The sequence below is a fragment of the Salmo trutta genome, chromosome 12 (assembly GCF_901001165.1).
Source record: "Salmo trutta chromosome 12, fSalTru1.1, whole genome shotgun sequence".
Taxonomy (NCBI): Eukaryota; Metazoa; Chordata; class Actinopteri; order Salmoniformes; family Salmonidae; genus Salmo; species Salmo trutta.
In genome coordinates this window covers 60,644,999-60,658,069 of record NC_042968.1, presented here as the reverse complement: position 1 = coordinate 60,658,069, position 13,071 = coordinate 60,644,999, and the positions used below count along the sequence as shown (strand labels likewise).

Sequence of the window (13,071 nt, the reverse complement as noted above, 5' to 3'; positions counted from 1 at the left end):
CGCAAATATTATAAACAGAGAGTAGCAGCAGCGTAAAAGAGGGGTGTGGGTAGCCCTTTGATTAGCTGTTCAGGAGTCTTATGGCTTGGGGGTAGAAGCTGTTAAGAAGCCTTTTGGACCTCGACTTCGGGTAGCAGAGAGAACAGTCTATTGTGGCTGGAGTTTGACAAATTTTTAGGGCCTTCCTCTGACACCACCTGATATAGAGGTCTTGGATGGCAGGAAGATTGGCCCCAGTGATGTACTAGACCATACACACTACCCTCTGTAGTGCCTTGCGGTCGGAGGCCGAGCAGTTGCCCTACCAGGCAGTGATGAAACCAGGCAGGATGCTCTCAATGGTGCAGCTGTAGAACCTTTTGAGGATCTGAGGACCCATGCCAAATCTTTTCAGACTCCTGAGGGGGAATAGGTTTTGTCGTGCCCTCTTCACAATTGTCTTAGTGTGATTGGACCATGATAGTTTGTTGGTGATGTGGACACCAAGGAACTTGAAGCTCTCAACCTGTTCCACTACAGCCCTGTTGATGAGAATGGGGGCGTGCTCGGTCCTCCTTTTCCTGTAGTCCACAATCATCTCCTTTGTCTTAATCACACTGAGGGAGAGATTGTTGTCCTGGCACCACACGACCAGGTCTCTGACCTCCTCCCTATAGGCTCTCTCATCGTTGTCGGTGATCAGGACTACCGCTGTTGTGTCATCGACAAATTTGGTGTTGGAGTCGTGCCTGGCCATGCAGTCATGAGTGAACAGGGAGTACAGGAGGGGACTGAGCGTGCACCCCTGAGGGGCCCCCGTGTTGAGGATCAGCGTGGCAGATGTGTTGTTACCTACTCTTACCACCTGGAGGCCGCCCATCAGGAAGTCCAGGATCCAGTTGCAGAGGGAGATGTTTAGTCCCAGGGTACTTAGCTTAGTGATGAGCTTTGTGGGCACTATGGTGTTGAATGCTAAGCTATAGTCAATGAATAGCATTCTCATGTAGGTGTTCCTTTTGTCCAGGTGGGAAAGGCAGTGTTGAGTGCAATAGAGATTGCATCATCTGTGGATCTGTTGGGGCGGTATGCAAATTGGAGTGGGTCTAGGGTTTCTGGGATAATGGTGGTGTTAGCCAGCCTTACAAAGCACTTCATGGCTACAGACGTGAGTGCTATGGGTCGGTAGTCATTTAGGCAGGTTACCTTACTGTTCTTGGGCACAGGGACTGTGGTGGTCTGCTTGAAACATGTTGGTATTACAGACTCAGTCAGGGACAGGTTGAAAATGTCAATGAAGACACTTGCCAGTTAGTCAGCACACGCTCATAGTACACGTCCTGGCAATCCGTATGGCCCTGCGGCCTTGTGAACGTTGACCTGTTTAAAGGACTTACATCGGCTACGGAGAGCGTGATCACACAGTCATCCGGAATGCTGTCATGCATGTTTCAGTGTTACTTGCCTCGTAGCGAGCATAGAACTAATTTAGCTCGTCTGGTAGGTTCGTGTCACTGGGCAGCTCATGGCTGTGCTTCCCTTTGTAGTCCAAGTTTGCAAGCCCTGCAACAGCCGACGAGTGTCGGAGCCTGTGTAGTACGATTCAATCTTAGTCCTGTATTGACACTTTGCCTGCTTGATGGTTCGTCGGAGGGCATAGCGGGATTTCTTATAAGCTTCCGGGTTAGAGTTCCGCTCCTTGAAAGCGGCAACTCCAGCCTTTAGCTCAGTGCGGATGTTGCCTGTAATCCATGGCTTCTGGTTGGGGTATGTACGTAGTCACTGTGTGGACAACGTCGTCTATACACTTATTGATGAAGCCAGTGACAGATGTGGTGTACTCAATGCCATCGGAAGAATCCCGGAACATATTCCAGTCTGTGCTAGTCTAACAGTCCTGTATCTTAGCATCCGCTTCATCTGACCACTTTCTTATTGACCGAGAAACTGGTGCTTCCTGCTTTAGTTTTTGCTTGTAAGCAGGAATCAGGAGAGAACTATGGTCAGATTTGCCAAATGGAGGGCGAGGGAGAGCTTTGTACGTGTCTCTGGATGAGCGTTTCCGGTTTGCTTATGGAGGTATACAGCTCCATAAGCATCGGTCTGTGGTGAAATAGACAGCTACAGAAAAAATAGATGTAAACTCTCTTGGTAAATCGCGTTGTCTACAGCTTATCGTGAGATACTCTACCTCAGGCGAGCAAAACCTCAAGACTTCCTTAGATTTCGTGCACCAGCTGTTGTTTACAAATATGCATAGGCCACCTCCCCTTGTCTTAGAGGTCGCTGTTCTATCCTGCCAAAAAAGCTTAAGACCCGCCAGCTGTATGTTAATCATGTCGTCATTCAGCCACGACTCGGTGAAACATAAGTTATTACAGTTTTTAATTTCTCGTTGGTGGGATACACGTGCTCGTAGTTCATCTATTTTATTGATTGAACATTGGCTAATAAGACTGATGGTAAATTACCCTCTCGGCGATGGATCCTTACAAGGCACCCAGACCGTCGTCTACAATACCATCGTCTTTTCCTCCATGCAAATGACGGGGATGAGGGCCTTGTCGGGTGTCTGGAGTAAATCCTCCCGTCCGACTCATTGAAGAATTCCTCCAGTACGGTGTGAGTAGTCGCTGCCCTGAGATCAAGCTCTTTTCGGTCATGAGACACGGTGGCCAAAACATTATGTACAACATAAGTTACAAATAACGCAAAAAAATTAAATTAACATACAATAGCGCAATTGGTTGCAGGATCATAAAACGGCGGCCATCGCTTTCGGCACCATTATCACCAGGAGTCTTTACAGCAATTCAAAAAGTATTGTTTCATTCTTGTAGTTTGAACAGTTGGAACAGACCACGTAGTTAGTTAAGACATAGTGACCATTCAACCATGAGACAGACCATGTTTTTCCTGCTCCCAATGTTCTTTATTACCTTTGATCAAAAACACTCAGACAAAAAAAGCACATAAATGACAGTCACATTTGAATATGATTTGCCTGTCATACATGATACATACATGGAACAGAGAGTGCATTGGCAACTCATGTCTAATGGAAACCAGTCAGTCAGTCAGTCAGTCAGTAAATCAATCGTCAAGTCATCTCATCCCCAAGCACTTCCACCCAAATTGCGAAGAGCCTGGTGGACCAACGTGTTAAACTTGGCCTCCGTTAGCCAATACAGAAAGACCTGGAGAAACTCCAGGTGCATAGGCATTAACTTACTCAGCTTAATCTACCACCCAATCATCTCCCATAACACCTCCCCCATACACTAACACACCACAAGCAGAGCCTCGCCTTTCACAAGTGTTATGCTCTCAAATAAAATGCCACTTTACCCAGTAAGGCCAACATTGAATCGTTGATATACCAGCCTTACATACACAATAGCCTGGGGACAAGGTTAGTCAGTCAGTAAACAGTCAGGCACTTTATGTAAGTGAACTAAGGCCTTTCTCTCTGTCTCAGCCGAACACATCCCTCAATTAAAACCTAAAATGTGTTTCTAAAAGCAAATTAAACTATTCCGCCCCCATGGAACTGCAGCAGTCAAAACCTGGAAGCTTCACTTTTCATTTTTAAAAAGCAAACTAAGTGCACTCCCCCCTCTCCTCTATTTAGTCCAGTCTTTGGTGCGTTTGTGTCGTGTGCGGACTTTCCTCTGTGGGCCACTTATCTCTTCAGAGGGGAGGAAGGAGGCAGACCCCTCAGGCTCATTAGTCCACCCTTTGGGGGAGTAAAGGGGGAGAACAGGGAAAGGGGGAGGGCAGCGAACTCTCCTCTCGCCCTCGTGGTGGGATAACCTCCAGTCCTCCCCTCCCCTCCTGTCTTCCTCTGGTGGGTAGGGCCTCCTCCAGTTGTTCTGTGGCTGGGGGGGTCTCCATTGGTAGTTGTTGAAGTGAGGAGGATGGGGGAGAAGGCTAGGGTGGGGAGGCCACATGCCATAAGGAGGCAGAGGAGGAGGGAAGCCGTGAGTCTGGTGGTTCATACCCCTCTGGTGGAGAGGCCTGTAGAGAGAGCAAGAGCAGAACCGTCAGACCAAAATTAAACTTATGGAGTGAATTCGGAAAGTATTCAGACCCCTTGACCATTTCCACATTTGGTTATGTTACAGCATTATTCTAAAATTTAGGGGGGGGGTCTCAATTCATCTACACACAAACCAAAAAGTTGTTATTTTTTTATTTTAGTTCATTTATTAACTTAAATATCATATTTACATAAGTATTCAGACAATTTACTCAGTACTTTGTTGAAGCACCTTTGGCAACAAATAAAGCCTAGAGTCTTCTGTGGTATGAAGCTACAAGGACATTGAGACTTGTCCCGAAGCCACTCCTGCGTTACCTTGGCTGTGTGCTTAGGGATGTTGTCCTGCTGGAAGGTGAACCGTCGCCCCAGTCTGGGGTCCTGAGCATTCTGGAGCAGGTTTTCATCAAGCATCTCTGTAGTTTGCTCCATTCATCTTTGCCTTGATCCTGACGAGACTCCAAGTCCCTGCCGCTGAAAAACATGCCACAGCATGATGCTGCCACCATGCTTCACCGTAGGGATGGTGCCAGGTTTCCTCCAGATGTGACACTTGGCATCAGGCCAATCTTGGTTTCATCAGACCAGAGAATCTTGTTTCTCATGGTCTGAGTCCTTCAGGTGTCTTTTGGCAAACTCCAAGCAGGCTGTCAGGTGCCTTTTACTGAGGAGTGGCTTCCGTCTGGCCATTACTATGGTGGAGTGCAGCAGAGATGGTTGTCCTTCTGGAAGGTTCTCCCATCTCCACAGAGGAACTCTAGAGCTCTGTCAGATTGACGATTGGATTCTTGGTCCCCTCCCTGACCACGGCCCTTCTCCCCCAATAGCTCAGTTAGGCCAGGCGGCCAGCTCTAGGAAGTCTTAGTCGTTCCAAGCTTCTTCCATTTAAGAATGATGGCCACTGTTTGTTGGGAGCTTCAATACTACACACACTTTTTTGTACCCTTCCCCAGATCTTTGCCTCGACACAATCCTGTCGAGGAGCTCTACGGACAACTCATTCGACCTCATGGCTTGGTTTTTGCTCTGACATGCACTGTCAACTGTGGGACCTTATATAGACAGGTGTGTGCCTTTCCAAATCATGTCCAATCAATTGAATTTACCACAGGTGGACTCCAATCAAGTTGTAGAAACATCAAGGATGGCCAATGGAAACAGGATGCACCTGAGCTCAATTGCAAGTCTCATTGCAAAGGGTCTGAACACTTACGGTTGAAGTCAGAAGTTTACATACACCTCAGCCAAATACATTTAAACTCAGTTTCACAATTCCTGACATTTAATCCTAGTAAAAAGTCCCGGTCTAAGGTCAGTTAGGATCACCACTTTATTTTAAGAACGTGAAATGTCAGAATAATAGTAGAGAATTATTTATTTCAGCTTTTATTTCTTTCATCACATTCCCAGTGGGTCAGAAGTTTACATACACTCAATTAGTATTTGGTAGCATTGTCTTTAAATTGTTTAACTTGGGTCAAACGTTTCAGCTAGCCTTCCACAAGCTTCCCACAATAAGTTGGGTGAATTTTGGCCCATTCCTCCTGACAGAACTGGTGTAACCGAGACAGGTTTGTAGGTTTGTAGGCCTCCTTGCTTGCACACAACTTTTCAGTTCTGCCCAAACATTTTCTATAGGATTGAAGTCAGGGCTTTGTGATGGCCACTCCAATACCTTGACTTTGTTGTCCTTAAGCCATTTTGCCACAACTTTGGAAGTATGCTTGGGGTCATTGACCATTTGGCTGACCCATTTGCGACCAAGCTTTAACTTCCTGACTGATGTCTTGAGATTTTGCTTCAATATATCCACATAATTTTCCTCCCTACATGATGCCATCTATTTTGTGAAATGCACCAGTCCCTCCTGCAGCAAAGCAACCCCACAACATGATGCTGCCACCCCCCCTGCTTCACATTTGGGATGGTGTTCTTCGGCTTGCAAGCCTCCCCCTTTTTCCTCCAAACATAACAATGGTCATTATGGTCAAACAGTTCTATTTTTGTTTCATCAGACCAGAGGACACTTCTCCAAAAAGGACATTGTCCCCATGTGCAGTTGCAAACCGTAGTCTGGCTTTTTTATGGCGGTTCTGGAGCAGTGGCTTTTTCCTTGCCAAGCCTCCTTCAGGTTATGTCGATATAGGATTTGTTTTACTGTGGATATAGATACTTTTGTACCCGTTTCCTCCAGCATCTTCACAAGGTCCTTTGCTGTTGCTCTGGGATTGATTTGCACTTCTCGCACCAAAGTACGTTCATCTCTTGGAGACAGAACGCGTCTCCTTCCTGAGCGGTATGACGGCTGCGTGGTCCCATGGTGTTTATACTTGCGTACTATTGTTTGTACAGATGAACATGGTACCTTCCGGCATTTGGAAATGGCTCCCAAGGATGAACAAGACTTGTGGAGGTCTACATTTCTTTTTCTGAGGTCTTGGCTGATTTCTTTTGATTTTCTCATGATGTCAAGCAGAGGCACTGAGTTTGAAGGTAGGCCTTGAAATACATCTACAGGTACACCTCCAATTGCCTCAAATGATGTAAATTAGCCTATCAGAAGCTTCTAAAGCCATGACATCATTTTCTGAAATTCTCCAAGCTGTTAAAAGACAGTTAACTTAGTTTATGTAAACTTCTGACCCACTGGAATTGTGATACAGTGAATTATAAGTTAAATAATCTGTCTGTAAACAATTGTTGGAAAAATTACTTGTGTCATGCACAAAGTAGATGTCCTAACCAACTTGCCAAAACTATAGTTTGTTAACAAGAAATTTGTGGAGTGGTTGAAAAATGAGTTTTAATGACTCCAACCTAAGTGTATGTAAACTTCCGACTTCAACTGTATGTAAATAAGGTATCTGGTTTCTTTTTTTTGCTAACATTTCTAAAAACCTGCTTTCGCTTTGAAATTATAGGATGTTGTGTGTAGATTGATATATTTCATCAATTTTAGAATAAGGCTGTAACTTTACATTTTTGGGGAAAAAGTCAAGGGACCTTGCGCAATACCCTAGATGCAGTTGCACCCCTAAAAATTAAAAACATCTGTCATAAGAAACTAGCTCCCTGGTATACAGAAAATACACGAGCTCTGAAGCAAGCTTCCAGAAAACTGGAACGGAAATGGCGCCACACCAAACTGGAAGTCTTCCGACTAGCTTGGAAAGACAGTACCATACAGTATCGAAGAGCCCTCACTGCTGCTCGATCATCCTATTTTTCCAACTTAATTGAGGAAAATAAGAACAATCCGACATTTATTTTTGATACAGTCGCAAAGCTAACTAAAAAGCAGCATTCGCAAATGGAGGATGGCTTTCACTTCAGCAGTAATACATTTATGAACTTCTTTGAGGAAAAGATCATGATCATTAGAAAGCAAATTACGGACTCCTCTTTAAATCTGGGTATTCCTCCAAAGCTCCATTGTCCTGAGTCTGCACAACTCTGCCAGGACCTTGGCTCAAGGGAGATACTAAAGTGTTTTAGTACTATATCTCTTGACACAATGATGAAAATAATCATGGCCTCCAAACCCTCAAGCTGCATACTGGACCCTATTCCAACTAAATTACTGAAAGAGCTGCTTCCTGTGCTTGGCCCTCCTATGTTGAACATAAACGGCTCTCTATCCACCGGATGTGTACCAAGCTCACTAAAAGTGGCAGTAATAAAGCCTCTCTTGAAAAAGACGAATCTTGACCCAGAAATTATTTTTAAAAAAAACTAAATCGGCCTATATCGAATCTTCCATTCCTCTCAAAAATTTTAGAAAAAGCTGTTGCACAGCAACTCACTGCCTTCCTGAAGACAAACAATGTATACGAAACGCTTCAGTCTGGTTTTAGACCCCATCATAGCACTGAGACTGCACTTGTGAAAGTGGTAAATGACCTTTTAATGATGTCAGACCGAGGCTCTGCATCTGTCCTCGTGCTCCTAGATCTTAGTGCCGCTTTTGATACCATCGATCACCACATTCTTTTGGAGAGATTGGAAACCCAAATTGGTCTACATGGACAAGTTCTGGCCTGGTTTAGATCTTCTGTCGGAAAGATATCAGTTTGTCTCTGTGAATGGTTTGTCCTCTGACAAATCAATTGTAAATTTCGGTGTTCCTCAAGGTTCCGTTTTAGGACCACTATTGTTTTCACTATATATTTTACCTCTTGGGGATGTCATTCGAAAACATAATGTTAAATTTCACTGCTATGCGGACGACACACAGCTGTACATTTCAATGAAACATGGTGAAGCTCCAAAATTGCCCTCGCTAGAAGCCTGTGTTTCAGACATAAGGAAGTGGATGGCTGCAAACTTTCTACTTTTAAACTCGGACAAAACAGAGATGCTTGTTCTAGGTCCCAAGAAACAAAGAGATCTTCTGTTCAATCTGACAATTAATCTGGATGGTTGTACAGTCGTCTCAAATAAAACTGAAGGACCTCGGTGTTACTCTGGACCCTGATCTCTCTTTTGAAGAACATATCAAGTCTGTTTCAAGGACAGCTTTTTTCCATCTACGTAACATTGCAAAAATCAGAAACTTTCTGTCCAAAAATGACGCAGAAAAATTAATCCATGCTTTTGTCACTTCTAGGCTGGACTACTGCAATGCTCTACTTTCCGGCTACCCGGATAAAGCACTAAACAAACTTCAGTTAGTGCTAAATACGGCTGCTAGAATCCTGACTAGAACCAAAACATTTGATCATATTACTCCAGTGCTAGCCTCCCTACACTGGCTTCCTGTTAAGGCAAGGGCTGATTTCAAGGTTTTACTGCTAACCTACAAAGCATTACATGGGCTTGCTCCTACCTATCTTTCTGATTTGGTCCTGCCGTACATACCAACACGTACGCTACGGTCACAAGACGCAGGCCTCCTAATTGTCCCTAGAATTTCTAAGCAAACGGCTGGAGGTAGGGCTTTCTCCTATAGAGCTCCATTTTTATGGAATGGTCTGCCTACCCATGTGAGAGACGCAGACTCAGTCTCAACCTTTAAGTCTTTACTGAAGACTTCTCTTCAGTAGGTCCTATGATTAACTGTAGTCTGGCCCAGGAGTGTGAAGGTGAACAGAAAGGCTGGAGCAACGAACCGCCCTTGCTGTCTCTGCCTTGCCGGTTCCCCTCTTTCCACTGGGATTCTCTGCCTCTAACCCTATTACAGGGGCTGAGTCACTGACTTACTGGTGTTCTTCCATGCCGTCCATGGGAGGGGTGCGTCACTTGAGTGGGTTGAGTCACTGACGTGGTCTTCCTGTCTGGGTTGGCGCCCCCCCTTGGGTTGTGCCATGGCGGAGATTTTGTGGGCTATACTCGGCCTTGTCTTCGGACGGTAAGTTGGTGGTTGTAGACATCCCTCTAGTGGTGTGGGGGCTGTGCTTTGGCAAAGTGGGTGGGGTTATATCCTGCCTGTTTGGCCCTGTCCGGGAGTATCATCGGATGGGGCCACAGTGTCTTCTGATCCCTCCTGTCTCAGCCTCCAGTATTTATGCTGCAGTAGTTTATGTGCCGGGGGGCTAGGGTCAGTCTGTTTCATCTGGAGTATTCTCTTGTCTTATCCGGTGTCCTGTGTGAATTTAAATATGCTCTCTCTAATTCTCTCTTTCTTTCTCTCGGAGGACCTGAGCCCTAGGACCATGCCTCGGGACTACCTGGCATGATGACTCCTTGCTGTCCCCAGTCCACCTGGCCATGCTGCTGCTCCAGTTTCAACTGTTCTGCCTGCGGCTACGGAACCCTGACCTGTTCACCGGACGTGCTTGTTGCACCCTCGACAACTACAATGATTATTATTATTTGACCATGCTGGTCATTTATGAACATTTTAACATCTTGACCATGTTCTGTTATAATATCCACCCGGCACAGCCAGAAGAGGACTGGCCACCCCTCATAGCCTGGTTCCTCTCTAGGTTTCTTCCTAGGTTTTTGGCCTTTCTAGGGAGTTTTTCCTAGCCACCATGCCTCTTTCACATGCATTGCTTGCTGTTTGGGGTTTTAGGCTGGGTTTCTGTACAGCACTTTGAGATTTCAGCTGATATACGAAGGGCTATATAAATAAATTTGATTTGATTTGAATACTTTACGATAGCACTGTATATAGACATAACTGTATGTCTATATGGGTTAGAGGTCAGGGTGCTTACACAAATTGGTTGTGGTCATGCCTGTCGTAATGTCTGTCGCGGTGTTGGGCAGGAGAGTCGAGAATGCTATGACGACTGCCAGAACGGCCTCTGATTGGCTCCTGCTCCGACTCCTCCATCCCATCGTTACTGCAGAGGGAGGAAGGAGGGATGATGAATAAAAGTATGGATGGACAGAGAACGATAGAGAGACCGACCAACACACAAATTACCTTCTCTTTGGCCCAGTCTGTAGGTCTTTCAGGTAGTTCTCTCTTTCTATGGGGTGACCCCGCGAAGAGTTAAACACTGGAATAACACATGGGAAAAAAACATTACACACATGCATGCGTGCACACAATTTTTGAATGAGGTTCAGTACTCACACTCCACAGCCTCTTTAGGATCGATCCCATCTACATCTATCAGATACCTGAAGAGGAGAGAATGAGAAGAGGAAAAGAGAAAGATGTAGGCTACGAACTAAGCACATGTAGAATCTACCAGATACTCCACAAAATCTGCTAAAAACTCCTTACCTACAGACCAGGTAGCCTGTCCTGTTGAGCCCATGAGTACAGTGTACTCCGATCAGCTTATCTTTTAAAGAGAAAGATAATAAATACGTTTACATTATCTTGTATTTCTGCTGATGTGTTGACTATTAACTAACCAAACACAGACAATCAGTTTCACTAACCACAAGTGAGGGTGTGTGTGTGTGTGGTGTGTGACTGACCGTTGTGTGCGTTGTCTCGTAGGAACCCGCGGACGGCACGTTTGAAGCTAAGGATTGTGGGGTCGCTGGGAACATGATGACCAGCTGTGAAAATCTTCAGGTATAACACGGAGTCTGGAAGGTCCTACACACACACAAACTACACTAGACTACACAGTAAGCGATTGTGTGTGTGTGTGTGTGTGTGTGTGTGTGTAAGTGAGTGTGTGTGTGTAAGTGAATGTGTGTGTGTGTGTAAGTGAATGTGTGTGTGCGTGTGTGTGTGAAAGTGAATGTGTGTAAGTGAATGTGTGTGTAAGTGAATGTGTGTGTGTGTGTGTAAGTGAATGTGTGTGTGTGTGTGTGTGTAAGTGAATGTGTGTGTGTGTGTGTAAGTGAATGTGTGTACCTCAGGTTTGTAGTAGCGCGTAGTAAAGGTGAGGTCTATAATCAGTCCCAGCTCCTGTCCATCTTGCTCCATAGTCTGCATCAGCTCCCATGGACCAAACGCCTGCGAACGTTCAACATGACAACACAGGGACTGGAACACACACACACACACACACACAGTTATTAGCCTAGTAACTACTAACACTCCTAGCTACCAGGGGTGTACCACTAGTCGGACTCCGTTGCAAAAAGTTTTGTCTGTTGCAAAATGTTTTGCAACAGAAATAATTTACTCAAACGGAAAACATTTTGCAACAAGATTTTCTATTTGACATATTCAGGTAGGTCCCTCACCGTTTTGTTTGCATCCTAGAGTAAAAGGTTTCTGTTGCAAAACGTTTTGCAACGGAATCTGAATAACGAATACATCCCAGTATACCTATACCAAACCCCAAGGCCACTAACACCAACTGCATAACCCAGTGCTTAATCTCTTTTGGACAGACTGCCATAATGGTAGGCCGTCATTGTAAAATAAGAATTTGGTCTTAACTGACTTGCCTAGACAACTAAAAACATAACATTGAGCATCTGACACAATTCCAATAGATTCTAGTTTTGGGTTTCATAGACTACCCAGAGCTTGACAACACACCAGGGGGACACACAGCGAAGTCACTGAAATCCACCATGCATTTCACATCAAGTACATCGTGGAGTTGAGTGACGTAAAACACACACACACACACACACACACACACACACACACACACACACACACACACAGCTCTTTACTGTTACCGGTTTCAGAGGGACTTTAAAAGCGATGAACCGCGTCCCAGATATAACCTTCCCTACGGCTTGGTAGTCTTCCCATCTGTAGGAGAGTGCAGGACATCAATATGACAGTCTATAATCCCGTCTACATTCCTAATTGAGGTCCAGCTGTGGGCTAACATTAGCATTAAATAGTTAACCGTTTAGACAGTGGATATTTACCTGTCCGGAATCCCGTTTTTCTTGTGAGGTGGCATATTTTTCTTGGGTTCACTTTTGGGTAACAGTTAACCTTACTTATACAATCAACATGATCTGCAATAAAATGTGTATTAGCCACTAGCAGCAAAACCAAAGTATTTCTACGTCAGCTAGTTAGCTATCAAATTATATCGACAAGACAGAGGTATTGAGAAAGGTATCAAAAATGTCTGGGCGGTCGACGGAGGATTAGCTAGCGCTAGCTAACTACGTTAGTTCTCAAGGCACATTTTTTTGCTGTAACGTCGTCAACAACTTCCTTACTTACCCGGTAAAATATGAATTCTTCTCAACAGTTAACATAAATCGTGTTTCATTTGACCTGAAAACAGAAGTCAATGTATTTAACCGAAAACAATTTAGCATGAATCGCATTCCACCTTTCAGCTGCCGCATTTGGATGACGTAAGGAGAGTCTAGTGTATCTTGCGGCCAGAATGTCTCTGTTCTCCCCTAGTGGTTTGGATGTGTTATCGCAGGAGAGGAACCCCAATTTATGCCCGAATACAAGCATAGCCGATATTGCTAGACCAATATAGACACCGTCTTTCTAAAGCACCATTGGGTGGTCAGTCAGTAGTGGTCTGTAGTGATTGTTTGATACCGGAGCTCCGAGGCAGGTGCCGAACTCGCTAGGCAGCTAACTTCGAAGCAGCGTGCCGGTGGCGGAGGGCATTTATCGCTTTATCAAACGTACGTCATCAATGACGTCCGACGCGTCATTTCATCACGTGGTTTTTCAGCCAGTGTTTTGCGAAATGGGAGATCCC

At 45.0% G+C, this 13,071-nt stretch overlaps 1 protein-coding gene across 2 annotated transcripts; it reads right to left on the bottom strand.

Annotated features, from left to right (window-relative positions):
* Nucleotides 1-2,884: 2,884 nt before the first annotated feature.
* On the bottom strand, nucleotides 2,885-12,935 carry dusp11 (dual specificity phosphatase 11 (RNA/RNP complex 1-interacting)). Of its 2 annotated transcripts, none has more exons than XM_029769008.1 (10): nucleotides 12,570-12,935; nucleotides 12,263-12,313; nucleotides 12,065-12,140; nucleotides 11,283-11,414; nucleotides 10,895-11,018; nucleotides 10,695-10,755; nucleotides 10,542-10,588; nucleotides 10,389-10,464; nucleotides 10,177-10,305; nucleotides 2,885-3,993 (listed from the first exon to the last, which is right to left on the bottom strand). In XM_029769008.1, the coding sequence occupies exons 1-10, from the start codon at nucleotides 12,695-12,697 to the stop codon at nucleotides 3,600-3,602; spliced, it is 1,218 nt and encodes a 405-aa protein (XP_029624868.1). In that variant the 5' UTR covers nucleotides 12,698-12,935; the 3' UTR covers nucleotides 2,885-3,599. The 2 variants fall into 2 exon arrangements, with proteins under 2 accessions (XP_029624868.1, XP_029624869.1); XM_029769009.1 differs by having other exon boundaries at nucleotides 12,263-12,355; nucleotides 12,570-12,933.
* Nucleotides 12,936-13,071: the final 136 nt, after the last annotated feature.

Excerpts from the sequence above, each read along its gene's own strand:
- dusp11 (XM_029769008.1), bottom strand. The coding sequence starts at position 12,697 with ATGCGGCAGCTGAAAGGTGGAATGCGATTCATGCTAAATTGTTTTCGG. Across the intron at positions 10,756-10,894 it reads ACGAGACAACGCACACAACG|ATAAGCTGATCGGAGTACAC; the intron begins GTCAGTCACACA and ends TCTCTTTAAAAG. Across the intron at positions 3,994-10,176 it reads CATGACCACAACCAATTTGT|GCCTCTCCACCAGAGGGGTA; the intron begins GTAAGCACCCTG and ends CTCTCTCTACAG.